Genomic DNA, 17,151 nt, shown 5'->3' on the forward strand with positions numbered 1-17,151 from the left:
CACTACAGGATCCCACGTGGCTGCTACAGGTTCAGATATACTGGAGGTTGTTGCTGTCGCAGGTCGAGAGGTCGGTGCAGGTCTGTACAAAATTGTAGTTGAGGTTGCTGCAGGTCTGAACACGGCAGAGATCGAAAAGTTGGCACTCGCCCCTGCAGACTTGGACCTGTCGAATGTTGCTGCTGAACAAACAGGAGAAAGTGTTACAAATGGACCAAAACACGAAAAAAATTAACAATAATGATAATACTAACTACTTACTATTCTGTTGCTTCCTGTTCTGCTGGGTTGGGCTGGATCACAACTGTTGCTGGTGCTTCATGGTTCTTCTTCTTCTTCTTCTTCTTCTGCTGCTGCTGCTGGCTGACTGAGCGAGATAGAGGTCACAGAGCTGCTGAGGCTGCCCTATATCCCCCAAATGACATCACCAGATACTGCCATCCTTGCTGCTGACTGACTGAGCGAGATAGAGGTCGCAGAGCTGCTGAGCCTGCGCTATATCCCCCAAATGACATCACCAGATACTGCCATCCTATTGGCTGAAGCATGTCATGTGAGAAGATTCAGGGTTACTATTGGTTCCCGCCCTTTTTACTGGTCCGCCATCTTGGACTATGTCACAGGAGGTAAGTGGTGAAAGGTCGACAGTGCACTCTGGTGGCGGTGTTCTGAACTAGGTCAGCGGCTGTCCAGACATCAAGGTGAACAGCTATGTTTCATTGTGGAATAGGGCGAAGTTGATGTGGGGTGTTAGGCAATTTAAAAAAAGGCATGCTGTTCCAGCACAAGCATCTGCCTGCATGAGTACTGAAATGCATGTTCATACCATCCCACATTACTGCCACTATTTGTCGAAAAAGTGTTCGCCATATGCTCGTTCATACCATTTGTCTGCACTGCCTTTATTTGTCGGAAAGTATTCGCCACCTGCTCGTCCATTACCTTTTCTTTCCACTCATTGTGTAGGTGGCTATGGATACAGCCCACAGCCTGTAATGCACATATTAAATTCATCCCTGAAACTTCCTGGCAGATAAAAACCAAGACTCGAACTCAGGACCTATTGCCTTTCACAGGCCGACAGCACCCTCAGTAGTTGTGAACCAGGTCAGTTGGACTCTGCACCTCATGGTGAACACACTGGATGGAGCTACCGTCTATAACAACTCAAATTGTTTAAATAAACACTCCATCCTTATGTCTATACATCCAGCATCCCAGCGCAGACAGCCCTTTGGTGCCAATTCACGGATGGAGGAAGGGAAGGGGGGTATGAGAGGGGTAGGGGATGGGGTAGGGGAGGGGTGAGGTGAGGGGAATGGGCGGATTAGGTTAATGGAGATTGCCCAGTAGCCCTATTTTCCCACCAAAATTTCAACTTCCCGAAATAACGCCATTGCGACATAGCCACATCTACAGCCGCCATCTTGGGTCCACCATCTTGAATAAATGTGGCAACAATGCAGAGTAGGGTGTCACAAACTTTGTCACACTACTATGGTACAGAGAGAATTTTACTTTATTGAGAACGAGTATTATTGGTGTTCAGATAGTAGAATAAGAGGTGAAGACAAATAAGAGAAGGTGCAGTGATTGAACAGACGATAAAGCAAACATAGAGTATAATAGTCTCTATGCTTATCAGCATGTAGCAGCGATATTTGTTCGTAGGCTGGTGTCACATGACCGAAAAAGCAAACGTTGCACAGGTATCATACACAACCATTCACCGCCAGTTTCATACGCTTCCGTATGAAAGTCCTTGGAGAATGGCATCACCATCTTGATAATAAGAGGCGTCATTTGCCAGATATTACTGCATGTTATGAAAAAATGAAATGTCGTGTGGCTAGGGCCTCCCATCGGGTAGGCCAGTCGCAGGGTGCAAGTCTTCTGAGTTGACGCCATTTCGGCGACTTGCTCGTCGATGATGACGAGGACAACACAACACCGAGACCCTGATAGGAGAAAATCTCTGACACAGCCGGGAATCGAACCATGGCCCCTTTGCACGGCAGTCCGTCGCGCTGACCACGCAGGTATCGGGGCGGACACTGCATGTTAGTTTTAATTTCAACACCAAATAATAATTTAATATTATAAACATGCATTGTTTTATTTAGTTTTTTTATCAGCAAATTTCGTTACAGCACTCCGTATAACCAAAGCAAACAGTAGCTACCGCTTGCGAGATTTCTCCAGACTTAAATAGCTCGCGAAATTAGTTCGAGGACCTTCTGCCGGTATAGCTAGAGCGCTGTATTACTGTAAAACGCGTGGGACTAATTTCCTGTTATCGACACGTGGTGGAACGTACGCAAGCTCTGCCGCCAGCCACTTATGTCGCTGATAGTGGACATCTGACAACTGATGAGTCATGGTGAACTGGGTTATCTGCACGCGCTCGCTCTTACAGTATATAAGGCGAGAGCTGTGCATCAATGAGACACGGTGGTGCATCGCTTCAGCGCCCAGACTCCACTCGTAGGCAACAACGGTGAGTGTTCACGCCGGACTGATGCAACGCATGGTAACGGCGACGTGAGATTCAACAACTGTTTTCCGGAAGGCTTTTGACACTGTACCACACAAGTGGCTCGTATTGAAATTGCATGCTTATGGAATATCGTCTCATTTATCTGATTGGATTTGTGATTTCCAGTCAGAGAGGTCACAGTTCGCAGTAACTGACGGAAAGTCATCTAGTAAAACAGAAGTGATTTCTGGGGTTTCCCCAAGGTAGTGTCATAGGTCCATCGCTGTTCCTTATCTATATAAACGATTTGGGAGACAATCTGAGCAGCCGTCTTCGGTTGTTTGCAGACGATGCTGTCGTTTATCGACTAATAAAGTCATCAGATCAAAACAAACTGCAAAACGATTTAGAAAAAAATATTTGAATGGTGCGAAAAGTGGCAGTTGATTCTGAATAACGAAAAGTATGAGATCATCCACATGAGTGCTAAAAGAAACTCGTTAAACTTCGGTTACGCGATAAATCAGTCTAATCTAAAAGCCGTAAATTCAACTAAATACCTAGGTATTACAATTACGAACAACTTAAATTGGAGAAAACACATAGAAAATGTTGTGGGGAAGGCTAACCAAAGACTGCGTTATTTATTGGCAGGACACTTTACTAAGGAGAGTGCCTATATACTATGCTTGTCCGTCCTCTTTTAGAACACTGCTGCGCGGTCTGGGATCCTTACCAGATAGGACTGACGGAGTACATCGAAAAAGTTCAAAGAAAGGCAGCACATTTTGTATTATCGCGAAATATGGGAGAGAGTACCACAGAAATGATACAGGATTTGGGCGGGAAATCGTTAAAAGAAAGGCGTTTCCCGTTGCGACGGAATCCCCTCACGAAATTCCAATCACCAACTTTCTTCTCCGAATGCGAAAATATTTTGTTGACACCGACCTACATACGGAGGAACGAGAACCACGATAAAATAAGGGAAATCAGAGCTCGTACGGAAAGATATAGGTTCATTCTTCCCGCGAGCTATACGAGGTTGGAATAATAGAGAGTTGTGAAGGTGGTTCGATGAACCCTCTGCCAGGCACTTAAATATGATTTGCAGACTATCCATGTAGATGTAGGTGAACAGGAAGGGGTTGGGTTGGGTTGGGTTGTTTGGGGAAGGAGACCAGACAGCGAAATCATAGGCCTCATCGGATTAGGGAAGGATGGGGAAGGAAGTCGGCCGTGCCCTTTCAAAGCAACCATCCCGGCATTTGCCTGGAGCGATTTAGGGAAATCACGGGAAACCTAAATCAGGATGGCCGGACGTGGGATTGAACCGTCGTCCTCCCGAATGCGAGTCCAGTGTCTAACCTGAACAGGAAGGGATAGAGTGAAACGGAGCTAAATATCTCGTCCTGGAGGTTACTTGGTAATTATATGTATGTGGTGTCTGTTCATTCGAACGTGTCTGAGAGAACAGACACTACATTCATAATTAAGGAGATTACAGCCAAACATCCCTAAGTGCAGATGCACTCGAGACTCGAACTCTTATGGCAATTGCGGGATGATGCGTGTCATGAGACTAATGATCAGGATTGCTATATCATTGGTGTGTGGTATAAGTCGAGAATTTGGATCTGACTGGAAGTGTGCTAGGGTAGTCCGTGTTGTGGTCGTGGTGACCACTGGGTCTGGATGGCATACTGGTCTGCGCAACTGCCTAGCAAGCAGGAGACCAGGTTCGAAGCCCAGTTCAGCACAAATTTTCCATTTGACCCATTGATATACATCAATGCCCTGTCGTAGCTGATGATTTTAGTTCCTTTGTGACTTTCTTCTGTAATTGTCTACTTCTTGCTCTTTTCTTTTACCACACAACTTTCGTTTCATATACATCACAAAGTGGTCTCTTTATGCATTCTAATCCCAAAGTTTCTTATGAGTTAATACTTGTCTTTCAAAACACTTGAAATCAGAAAACGTGTGATACATAATGGCCAGCATGGGGTTAAATGATAAAAGACAGTTTTGTCTTTCCCCTCCGTTAAATTAAATTTATTATGCAAATTTGAGATTAGGATAATAAATTCTACTCCATCTAAAACGTTTTGTTAAAATGTACCGATTTTCACAAAACACAAAAATGTTTATTTTCTTGTTAAATGTAACAAATTCTTTGTGATATAAGACGCAACACTTTCCTCAGCAGATGCTCTGTCACTACGTTTACGTGGGGTTCCCAAAACGCTACATCATGAAACGATTTTCCTATACCGCTTCTCGTTGGACATGTAAACAATACAATAACGATAATGGAATTTCGGTTCTAGGTACCGGATTTCCTCTTCCACAGTCGATTTTCGCCCTTATGTGGACGCACAACCGTTTCTGACACTTGACCGATTTATCGGGCTACCTCTTGTTTTTAAAAATATTCCTCTAATCTATGGTTCAAATGGCTCTGAGCACTATGGGACTTAACTGCTGTGGTCAACAGTCCCTTAGAACTTAGAACTACTTAAACATAACTAAGGACATCACACACAACCATGCCCGAGGAAGGATTCGAACCTGCGACCGTAGCGGTCGCGCGGTTCCAGACTGTAGCGCCTAGAACCGCTCGGCCACTCCGGCCGTCCACTAATCTAGGTGAAGCCACTTTTGTGCAGTGAGGGAGAAGTTGAAACTTTATACTCAGCAGTTTCAATCGATCAGAAATGGTTGTCCGTGCTGACTAAATTAGAAACCAGAGGAGCTGATTTCCAAGCGGCTGTAAAATAACTGATGGTGTAAAACAACATTTGTGTACAACAACTGACAACATCGGGATCCCGACATTTAGCCGGGCTAGCAAAACCTCTTCAGGCCATAACATGTAAAACGGGAAACAGTAAAAAAAAAAAAAAAAAATAAAAGTTCTTGCTTATCTGTATCAGTGATATCTGCGTAGGTTGCATTTTATCTTATCTGTGGCAGCGGTGTTTAGTTGTCAAATGACTATTATCTAAGAACCTGAGAAACTGTTCGTTATCAAACAAACATCATGAAAATGTGTGGAGGGCGTGTGCATCGCGACGGCCTACAACGCTGACTGCATGTGTTCTCTTGTCTGCAGTAGCAGCCGGACCGTTGGACAAGCATGGCGCTGGTGACCTGGAGCTGGGTGCTGGACGGGCTGCTGTTGCTGCTGCCGCTGCTCTACTGGTACACGACGCGCCACTACTCTCTCTGGAAGAGGCTCGGGGTGCCCTACGTGAAGCCGAAGCTGGTCGTCGGAAACATGGGCGGCGTCGTGACCGGCCGCCAGCACATGGGGGAGCCCATATACGAGTGCTACCTGCGGGCAGGGGACGAGCCCTTCATGGGAATGTTCGCCTTCGATCAGCCGCTCCTGATGGTCAAGGACCCCGAACTCGTGGGCCGTGTCTTGGCCTCGGATTTTTCCTCCTTCTACCGGCTAAATTTTACCCTCCCAGAATCAGAGGAATCTCTGGGTGGACGGTCAATCTTCTCCACCAATGGTCCAAGGTAAGAAGTACAATTATTTCAGTTAGTTTACACAAGTCACAGCATCAAAACGACGCCGAACAAAAGTTTTGCACAGAATGCCTATTTATTTAGAAGCATACTCTAAATGGATGAGTTACAGTCTACTTCAGTGCTCTAAATGGAAGACTTACACGTTATTGTTATTGTAGTCTTCAGTCCGAAGACTGGTTTGATGCAGCTCTCCATGCTACTCTATCCTGTGCAAGCTCCTTCATCTCCCAGTACCTACTGCAGCCTACATCCTTCTGAATCTGCTTAGTGTATTCATCTCTTGGTCTCCCTCTACGATTTTTACCCTTCAACCTGCCCTCCATTACTTGGTGTTACCATGATGCCTCAGAACATGTCCTACCAACCCATCCCTTCTTCTCGTCAAGTTGTGCCACAAACTTCTCTTCTCCCCAATCCTATTCAATACCTCCTCGTTAGTTATGTGATATACCCATCTAATCTTCAGCATTCTTCTGTAGCACCACATTTCGAAAGCTTCTATTCTCTTCTCCAAACTATATATCGTCCATGTTTCACTTCCATACATGGCTACACTCCATACAAATACTTTCAGAAACGAATTCCTGACACCTAAATCAGTACTCGATGTTAGCAAATTTATCTTCTTCAGAAACGCTTTCCTTGCCATTGCCAGTCTACATTTGATATCATCTCTACTTCGACCATCATCAGTTATTTTGCTCCCCAAATACCAAAACTCCTTTACTACTTTAAATGTCTCATTTCCTAATCTAATTTCCTCAGCATCACCCGATTTAATTCGACTACATTCCGTTATCCTCGTTTTGCTTTTGTTCATGTTCATCTTATACTCTCCTTTCAAGACACTGCTCTTCCAAGTCCTTTGCTGTCTCTGACAGAATTACAATGTCATCAGTGAACCTCAAAGTTTTTATTTCTTCTCCATGGATTTTAATACCTACTCCGAACTTTTCTTTTGTTTCCTTTACTCCTTGCTCAATATACAGATTGAATAGCATCGGGGAGAGGCTACAACCCTGTCTCACTCCCTTCCCAACCACTGCTTCCCTTTCATGTCCCACGACTCTTATAACTGCCATTTGCTTTCTGTACACTTACACGTGTATTTGGGCAATTAAAAATTAGGAAAGATTATTTATTTTCGTCCTAAATGTATACAGGGCGTTTGTTTTAACTGGAGACAACCAAATATCTCGAAAACGACAGATGGTTCGAAGAAAAATTCTAGGTGTAAAGCTAATACGCATTAAAGACATGTGTCTGTGCTACAACTAACCACTTCATAACCACCCCCATCCAGCATGGGTGGGGTCCACTTTGTATTTTCAAACTGTATACAGCTCATATTTTCAGCACATTCAGATTCTACCCCAAAGTATATGTATTGCTTTCTCAACCCATTATTTCCCACTCGTAGCAGATGCCGCTGTAATCGAGACATATCAAGTGTGCCTGTTTTTGCAATTGACAACCGAGGTTCAAGTGGCTCTGAGCACTGTGGGACTTATTATCTGAGGTCATCAGTCCCCTAGAACTTAGAACTATGTAAACCTAACTAACCCAAGGACATCACACTCTAACAACCCTACCACAACAAAGGCAAAAAATTAATTGTGATTGTGGTGTTGCTCAGGCTACTAAATATTGCATTTTCGGGCAACAACAACGTTATATTATGTGGCAGGTGTCATTAGAGCACAGTTAATAAAGTCATTTCATGAAATAATGGATAAACTACGCACTCATCCTTTCGTGTTTCCCACGCTGGTCTCGTTGTGAACTCATGGCTCATTCGTCGAAAATCTAGGTCGTGATGATTCCAAGCTCGGATTCAAAGAGGCCTAGGTGTTATTCTGCGATATCCAAAAGTTTTATAGATGTGTTTCATAAACCATTCTTGAAGATTAAACTTTTGCAAGTTAGCACACTGGTGATGTAAAAAAAAAGGAATCAGCACTCCGAATTCTTTTTTATTACTTTTGTTGCAATATCACGTACCTCACAAAACGTCACTTCACAATGTAAAACATACTTGAAAATATTTTCCTCACTGTTAAAGTTCACATTTTATAAACTGACTACAATTTGCGTCTTTTCAACATGACGACCAACACTTGACTCCTAATAATCGCTTACGCGCCCAAAAATCAGAGTTACAAGTACGTCAAAGATCATAGTGACAAACAAAAACAATTTACATAAGAGTAATATCATTGCAATATAAACATATCGATCTATCAAAAAACCTCTACATTAATGAAATCAAATCTGAATGTTGTCTCAGAAATATGTTAACTACTTTACAGAAACACAGTAGAATATTGCTGGTATCGAGAGGTTGAGTTGAGGTGCCGTAATGGTTACGTAATTCAAGTACCATTACAACACGCATCCATGCCCGCGGCAGGATTTGAACATACGACCGTAGCAGTCGCACGGTTTCGGACTGAAGCGCCTAGAACCGCTCGGCCACAACGGCCGGCTGAGAACCGAGGCATTTGACTCTACGTTTCATTTACGATGTATTATGTTGGTGCATAAGTTGGTAGCGCATCTGTTTTGCAGGTTGGTATCCCGGTTGCTAAGGGTTCATTTATCGATTTTCCTTTATTACTTGTAGGTCACTGCCCCTATTTCAGTTTACGTTTTGTCATTTTATCATTTGGAAATAGTAAGTGGAGCTGTGTAAGCTAGAAAATAGAGTGCCAAATGAAGAAACATTTCCGACGTCTTCTTCTGTGACAGCAGCGGAGACAGCCAGAAATATTTGCGACGTGTATGAGAATAGCGCCATTGGACACATCGTGGAAAGAAAATGATTTTCTCGTTTTATGGAGGGTCGTTTTGACGTTACTGACTCTACACATTCAGGAAGCCCTTGGGTGTTTGGTAAAGGTCGTTTCATCGCGTTAGTCCATAACGACCCACGTCAGTGTACTCGAGAAGTGGCATACAGCATGTGATGAACTGTGACCATTCCACCTTCGTGCGACACATTCAGGCGACGAGGAAGGTTAAAAAAATCGGGAGTATGTGCACCGCATGCTCTAAGCCATAATTACAAATAACTGGCGAGTGGCTATATGTGCATCTCTGCTTGCTCGTCATCAGTTGCCTCGTGAATAACACCAATTATTCCTACCCTGTAACGTTACTGGTGACGAGAAATAGTGTAATTATGCTAACATAAGGAAAATAAAGGAATGAATCAGCCCAAACAAAGCAGCAATTCCCTGTACAAAGATGATTGTGATCATTTATAGTGGAGGGCGCTAAGCAGCTAGGTCATCAGCGTCCTTGCATTAATGTTATACCGAACAAGATTTTCACAGTCTGTGGAAGGAGATCAGTAAACTGGAAAACATTTGATCCCATCACAGGAAACATAAAGCAACCCCAAGAAGGTCAGGTTCATAAAAGCTCGTAATAAAATACCGGCGATACGGATAACTAAATAAAATCAAGAATAATATACCTGTAAGGATGCTGTGAAAAAAGGGACAAATAATAGTGGCTGGATGACGACTTAGAAATAATAGGTGGCCCAGCCACTCTGTGACACATTAAGATCTCACACCCAGTATTTTGGGAAGAATTCCGGACACCATACAAATTTTTAAGACACGAACAACACTCGCCTCGTTATCAGTTAAAATAGAAGAAGGTCCTGTGGGAGACCCCGTTTAACCCTCAGGTCGCCATATAAAACACAGTTAAAAGGTGTACTGACAGCTGTGCCGCGCATCTCTGACATACTGGGTGCTCGTCTCGACGTAAGAGGAAGCCATGTGTCAATGGATAATGTACCACTCTAAGCCGAGTAAGAGCTATTTCTTCACAGCGTCGCGAGCGGAGGGAGGTGAACCATGTTCGCACTGAAGTCTTGATGGAACGCAGTTTGTTATTACTCACGGCCAGCCACTGAGACTCCCACCAACAGATGGCCTTCCTGGTCACAAATGAAGTGATAGCCCAAGAGGGACTGAACAGTGGGCAGGAGAAGGAAGGGAGGAAGCCTCCTTAGCAGCCGCATCAGCGACAGCGAGTTCGTATTGCTGGATGCCTATGTGCCCTGTAATCCAGCAAAAAATTATTTTCGTGTTTTTCCTGTGCCCAGAGAAGGAGAGTGTCCTGTACCAGTTACACCATACGATCTGCTGGGTACATCTGTCCAAAAGTGAGAAGGGCACTTTGAGAATCAGAACAATCGATACATTTTTTGTCACGACGCCTTCTCATCTGGTCCATTGCCCTCAGGTTAGCAAACAGTTCTGCGTAATGAACTGAAAACTGCTCTGGGAGCCCTATCCTGAGGACACCGTGGGGGAATACGACAGAACAAGCAGAAACATCTCCCTGCTTATAACTATCTGTGTAGACAGTCATAAAATCTGGGTGGCTACGTAAAATTTCATTAAATTTAATTTTAAAAACATAGTCTGGGGTACAATGTTTCTTGTAAGCAGTCAGGGGGAGGCCCTACTCCACCCCTGGCTGGCACCTTAATACCCTCCGCCTGTAATAACTCAAGGCTCTCAAATGGCCGTGTTGCGTTTGGTCGATGATCGAACAGCCGTTCCAGTGGCGGCTGAACGTAACTGGATGCTGGCGATGTAGGAACGGACAATGCCCTATATGCTAGGTGTACCACGAGAAGAAGACGTCGAATAAACAGCGGACGCACACGAACTAACAGCAGGGCTCGTGCGATAGGCCCCTGTCGACAGCCTTATACCCTCGTGATGAACTGCATCCAGCTTTTAAGGTATAAAGGCCTTGCTGACCCATAAATCTGGCATTAGTAGTCAAGCCGGGGTCGCACAAAAGCATTATAAAGTTAGAGCAGACTCGCTCTGTCGGCTCCCCAAGACCTATAACTGGCACACTTAAGAGTGTTTAAGGCCTTGAGACATCTCAGTTTCAGTTCTTTAAGGTGTGGCAACCATGTTAACTTCTAATCAAAGATAAGATCGAGATACTTCACCTTTTCCTTAAAAGTAAGAACGGTGTCCCCCACTTTTAAAACGGTCAATTTTTTTTTTAAACTTACAGTGGGAACGATTAAAAGCAACACAAACTGTTTTCTCTAATGAGAATTTAAGACCTGTGGTGCAAGACCATTCCTCCAATCGCCTGATCGTCACTGGCATCTTCCGAGTAGCCGTGGTGAGGCTGGAGGAAGCACAGAAGATGGAGAAGTCGTCTACAAACAAGGAACATAGTACCGGACTTCGCACTGTGGCTGTAAAACTATTGATTGCAATGGCGAAAGCCGTGAAATTTAAAACACTCCCTTGAGGGGCACCATTCTCCTTCTTAAAACGGAGACAGAACATTCCCAACCATGTATATAAAATATCTGTCCGAGAAGAAGGACTGTATGAAGGTTGGTAGACTTCCACGGAATCCCTACTGATGGAGCTGCGACAAAATATTATGCCTCTAGGCAGTGTCGTAGGCCTTTTCCAAATGGAAGAAAACACCAACAAGGTGTTGCTTACGAAGGAAAGCGTGTTGGATTGCAGCTTCGAGTAGGGTCAGGTTATGTATCCCTTGTCGATGTTACAAGAGGCCCCTGTATTCGTACAGCTGCTATTGGCGGTCGAGAGTTGTGCCTTGAGCTCCTCCTAACGGCTTCCCATACTTTACTTGCGGATGTGGACTTATTGATGGAGTTCAGAAACTCTTGCCAAGACCTTTGCTTACTCTCCCGAATTATTCTCCTCACCTTTGCGTGCGCCTTTCGAAAGTTTGCAAGATTCTCATCTTTAGGGCCTCGATTGAATCTGCACATAGCTGCCATCCTGTGCCTGATTGCAAAACGACACTCATCGTTCCACCAAGGGACAGGTCGCCTCCCACGCACTTCCACAGTCTCTGGGATGGATGCATCAGCAGCATGGTGAATCACAGCTGTAACGTGATCCACACAGTCCTGGACGCCGTCATATTGCTCGAAAGCAGCTAACTGCCTGTAAAGCATCCAGTTAGCCGTCTTGAATAACCATCTCGGTGGCTTTCTTTCAGGATCTGCTCCATGAGGCAGATGGATCCAGATAGGGAAATGATCACTACCGTGAAGGTCATCGTCCACTGCCCACTGAGCAGTGTCTCCAAGAGCAGGTGAGCTGAGGGAGAGGTCTATGGCTGGAGATGGACCTGTAGCAGTGCTAGAATGTGTGGCTTGACCCATGTTCGGCAGTATAAGGTCTGTTGCGTGCAGCATATCCTCATGTACCTGACCCTTGGGGCATGTGGAGTTAGAACCCCATAGTGCACTGTGTGCATTGACGTCCACTAAAAGGAGGAAGGGTTGGGGTAGTTCGTCAAGAAGTTGAGTGAGGACCCCTACTATCTAGACGCTCGTGGGGTGATAAGTACACAGAGCACACTGTGATGTCAACATGGGCAACTATCCGAACGCCACCCGCTTGTAGTGTTGTTGTTAAGGGAATAGGTAATGAGTGAAAAGTTTCCTTTATGAATACTGCGACCCCACTTTTTGCCCTGTCACCAGTGAGGTCGTCGTTTCTATAAAGGTGATAGTCTCCAAGTACAGATGTGTCAGTCGCTTTAAAATGAGTCTCTTGAAGGCAGAGGCAAAAGGGTCTGTCCTGTACAAGGAGTCTCAGTTCTGCCAGATGAGTCCTGTATCCATTTATATTTCATTGAAGTATGGGAGCCTTTTCAGCAATGTGGTCTTAATTCACCCCTGTCTTTGTGCCAAGTTGGTGAGGCGCTTGTAGAATGAGGCAGAGTTTTGGGGCTGACGGTCTCGTGACGAGGCATCAAAATCCTTGATGTCCTCATCATCAATCAGATGTGCCGGAATGACGTCTGATGGCGTCCAGGTCAGCTTTCTATGCGAATATTGGTATCTTTTCCCTGCTCCCTTTCCCAGCCAGGATGAGGGGGAAAGGGGGCGGTGAGAATCACTTTTCTTTGAAGGAACTTGGCGTTGAGGGTCACTCTGATTTTGGGGTGCCTTTGAGCTATGTACTGTGGAAGCATTACTGGTCTCTTCCGTCATAGCTGTCTGGATTGCAATGTCTTGTATTTTAATTTGGCACATACAGGTGCTATAGGTGGATAATGAAACATTGGACGTCGTCTGAGTCGAAGTGTCGATCTCAGTAACAGGTTTCTGCGCCAACGTAGCATAAGAAGTGAAAAGGACAGGGGGTTTCATCGCCTGATAGTCCTTTTTGGCTTCAGTGTAGGGGATCCGCTTGGTCACTTTGATTTCCTGAATTTGTGTTCCTCTGCAAAAACAGGATATGGTCTGCTCCAGACTGAGTGGCTTCCAGAGCAGTTAATACAGACTGCTGGAGATGGACAGTCTGTCCCAGCTTCATGGGCTTCCTTTCCACAAGTTGCTTCGCCTCTGCAACTTAGCGTTGTATGACCAAAACGCTGGCATTTCAAGTATCGCACATGGTTAGGTACATAGAGCTGCACCGTAAGTCGGAGGAAAACTGTTCAGGTAGCGATGGAGAACTGAAGGTCTCAATAAAACTGACAGTCTTCTCGGTCTCTCCATTGTTCTTGCTTGTCCTTTGTTCCACAGCTATGATCCCCTGTGATGCCTGTTCTTGTTTGAGTGCAGCAACGTCTATATCCATATCATCACGACAGGTTACCACACCTTTGCCGGTTAAGGGAGTTATGCAACTCAGCAATGATGTCATACTCACCCAAGGAACCATTGAGCAACCGCTTATTAGACTTTAAGGCACCAGCCAGCCCATCTAAGCTTTTATGTATATAGAAGGGGGACACTTTTTCAAACGTCCCCTCCTTCCTCTTGATCACTACAAAGACATTGTTATTCATGACTACTTGAGCCCCATTACTGACAATAAATTGATTATGAGGAGGATCAGCCTCCCACATTCTTTTGAATGAAGGGATATGAGAACTCCCAGGTGGCACGCCCTCCCCACTGCGAGGAGAAGGAGATTTCGAGCGTTCCATCTCAGTCCCACGAGCAGCTAGGGAAATAAGGGTCCACTGAAGACAGGCCCCACGTGCCGGAGTAAGCCTTATACGACTGAGGTTCCCCAGAGGTTCCCCAGAGGTTGCCCGCTAGTGACTGTTCCACCTCAACAGCCATGCATCTCATCAGTGCGCAGCATACCTTGAGAATGAGGTTTCTTTTATAGAGGCTTATTCCATCACCGCGATCCAGGCGGTCAAGCCAAGATCCCCATTCCCTGTGACTCACAGTGTTCTACAGCCGCGCCGCATGGTGGTCGCTGAAGCGTGCCCAGAGCCTACAGTGGTAGGAGACTGGCGGCGCTTACCAGTCCCCAGATCAGGAACCCCAGGGTCGCCAGGCCCGTACTCACCAAACAAATTCTGAGCCCCTGAGGGGCCCATACAAACATCAGCGCGCATCTGGTGAAACAGCGACGATGTGGTGTACTACGAATGACTTCCCTGAGGTGTAAACATCACCCCTGACATTCATTGTAACAACTGAGACGACTTGCAGACGTAAGCCAAGAACAACGATCAGGCAGGCGCTGAAGTGATGCTACACTGTGGTGACGCCCGCCTTCGTTGTGCTAAACTGACATAAACATCTTACGATCTCAAATTTTCAGCTTTTCCGCTCTCTACAAGCAGCATTCAAAGAATTTCCTGTCCGGACGAAAAGGCGCGCCGAACATGGCTTGACAAGCTCTTTGAAACGCCTGGTATGGCAGAACAGAGCGGATTAGGTTGTGGAAAGGGGCCAAAATATGTTGCTGTCAGTTTCACTCAACATACAAACTTTATTCATCAACACAAAATATTACAAAGAGGATGGAAAACGCCCAAAACTTTAATCGACCTCCTTCGATTTACTTTAGATCGGCTAAAGGCCACACTCAAAATCCAAGACACAAGGCCTAAGCAATAAATTAAAATACAAGGTTCTTCTGGAGGTTTCACCCAATAATATTTTCTGAATATTGAATCTAAACAGGCTGAAGGCCTTAGCAATTTAATTTTAATGGAACTTGGGTGGAGGCCGCATATTAGGCAATAAGAAGAGTTTCAAAAAGGCAGAAGGCCTTATCTTAAAACAGAAGCATAACAATCTTATGCCTTAAGGGCAAGACAAGGACATTAATTTAAGAGACATTAAAACTCGGCTGAAGGCCACACATCAACTAAATAACTAAAATACAAATAGGGAAATTACTACACAACAGAAGGAACGGCACTCAGAAGTTTCCAAGGGTCGGCCTGGGATTGTAACACTAACGCCCGTTTAGGTGAGACAGGCAGCGTGTCCAACGACTTCTAAATCTGGAGGCAACACAGCTAACAGACCAACCAATCAACTAAATCACTTCCGCTCCACGCACGCAAGATTTCAATGCGCGACACACAGAATATTGGCGCCCACACCGACCGACAACACATCAGCTGTCGAACTACTTGCCGCGCTGGACAGCAACAACATGACGAGGAAAATACACTGCCTAAAATTACGTCAACGATCAGGGCAGGTAACTGGAACCTCAACGGCCATAAGGCAGAAGATACTGCTGGTGGACTTCCATAACAGGGCATAAACTAAGTTATACAGGAAGACGGCTGGAATCTTAGCCGACTTAAATACACACACGTTGTTGCTCGCGGGAATGTCCCAAAAGCGACAACCAGGATCAAACGAAGAAATGTAAACATTTGAGGCTCGATAGTAAGTTAAGTGAGGACTCAACTCTCATGTCCAAGATCGGTGGGCGACGAACTCGTAGCACTCGCAAGCAGCACATAACACTCCCACCGCGCGTGCACGCCGCCAGCGGCTCCAGCCCGACTCCGCACGAAGGGTGTTTCTATAGAACGGAGTCAGACAATTTACCCCATAACTGGCAGACTGTTGTAAATAGTGAAGGAGAAGCTATTATTGACGACTAAACTCTCTGTTATTTGTATCTGTTGTGTTTAGTTAACTAATGGGGAACCTACGAACTCGTGTACCAACCTAATACACTACTGGCCATTAAAATTGCTACACCAAGAAGAAATGCAGGTGATAAACAGGTATTAATTGGACAAATAAATTACAATAGAACTGACATGTGATTACATTTTCACACAATTTGGGTGCATAGATCCTGAGAAATAAGTACCCAGAAAAACCACCTCTAGTCGTAATAACGGCCTTGATACGTCTGGGCATTGAGTCAAACAGAGCTTGGATGGCGTGTACAGTTACAGCTGACCATGCAGCTTCAACACGATACCACAGTTCATCGAGAGTAGTGACTGGCGTATTGTGACGAGCCAGTTGCTCGGCCACCATTGACCAGACGTTTTCTGCTGGTGAGACATCTGGAGAATGTGCTGGCCAGGGCAGCAGCAGTCGAACATTTTCTTTATCCAGAAAGGCCGGTACAGGACCTGCAACATGCGGTCGTGCATTAGCCTGCAGAAATGTAGGGTTTCGCAGGGATCGAATGAAGGGTAGAGCCACGGGTCTTAACACATCTGAAATCCAACGTCCACTGTGCAAAGTGCCATCAATGCGAACAACAGGTGACCGAGACGTGTAACCAATGGCACCCCATACCATCACGCGGGGTAATAGGCCAGTATGGCGATGACGAATGCACGCTTCCAGTGTGTGTTCACCGTGATGTCCCCAAACACAGATGCAACCATCTTGATTCTGTAAAGAGAACCTGGATTCATCCGAAAAAGTGACGTTTTGCCATTCGTGCATCCAGGTTCGTCGTTGAGTACACCATCGCAGGCGCTCCTGTCTGTGATGCAACGTCAAGGGTAACCACAGCCATGTTCTCCGAGCTGATAATCCAGGCTGCAAACGCCGTCGAACTGTTCGTGCATATGGTTGTTGTCTTGCAAACGTCCCCATCTGTTGACTCAGAGATCGAGACGTGGCTGCACGATCCGTTAGAGCAATGCGGATAAGATGCCTGTCATCTCGACTGCTAGTGATACGGGGCCGTTGGCATCCAGCACGGCGTTTCGTATTACCCTCCTGAACCCACCGATTCCATATTCTGCTAACAGTCATTTGATCTCGACCAACGCGAGCAGCAATGTCGCGATACGATAAACCGCAATCGCGATAGGCTACAATCCGTCCTTTATTAAAGTCGGAAACGTGA

At 45.4% G+C, this 17,151-nt stretch overlaps 1 protein-coding gene across 2 annotated transcripts in view; it reads left to right on the forward strand.

Moving 5' to 3' along the window:
* The first annotated feature begins 2,434 nt into the window (after positions 1 to 2,434).
* The window catches only part of LOC126284320 (cytochrome P450 6j1-like), a 51,613-nt gene continuing 36,896 nt past the window's right edge, over positions 2,435 to 17,151 (forward strand). Inside the window, exons 1-2 of one of the 2 annotated variants that reach the window (XM_049983159.1) lie at positions 2,435 to 2,497; positions 5,592 to 6,004. In XM_049983159.1, coding sequence (XP_049839116.1) covers positions 5,616 to 6,004 — 389 coding nt within the window. In that variant the 5' untranslated portion in view covers positions 2,435 to 2,497; positions 5,592 to 5,615. The remainder of the gene's footprint in view (positions 2,498 to 5,591; positions 6,005 to 17,151) is intronic. The other variant, XM_049983160.1, reaches the window with a different exon arrangement.

The sequence above is a fragment of the Schistocerca gregaria genome, chromosome 8, assembly GCF_023897955.1.
Source record: "Schistocerca gregaria isolate iqSchGreg1 chromosome 8, iqSchGreg1.2, whole genome shotgun sequence".
In the NCBI taxonomy this organism is placed as follows: Eukaryota; Metazoa; Arthropoda; class Insecta; order Orthoptera; family Acrididae; genus Schistocerca; species Schistocerca gregaria.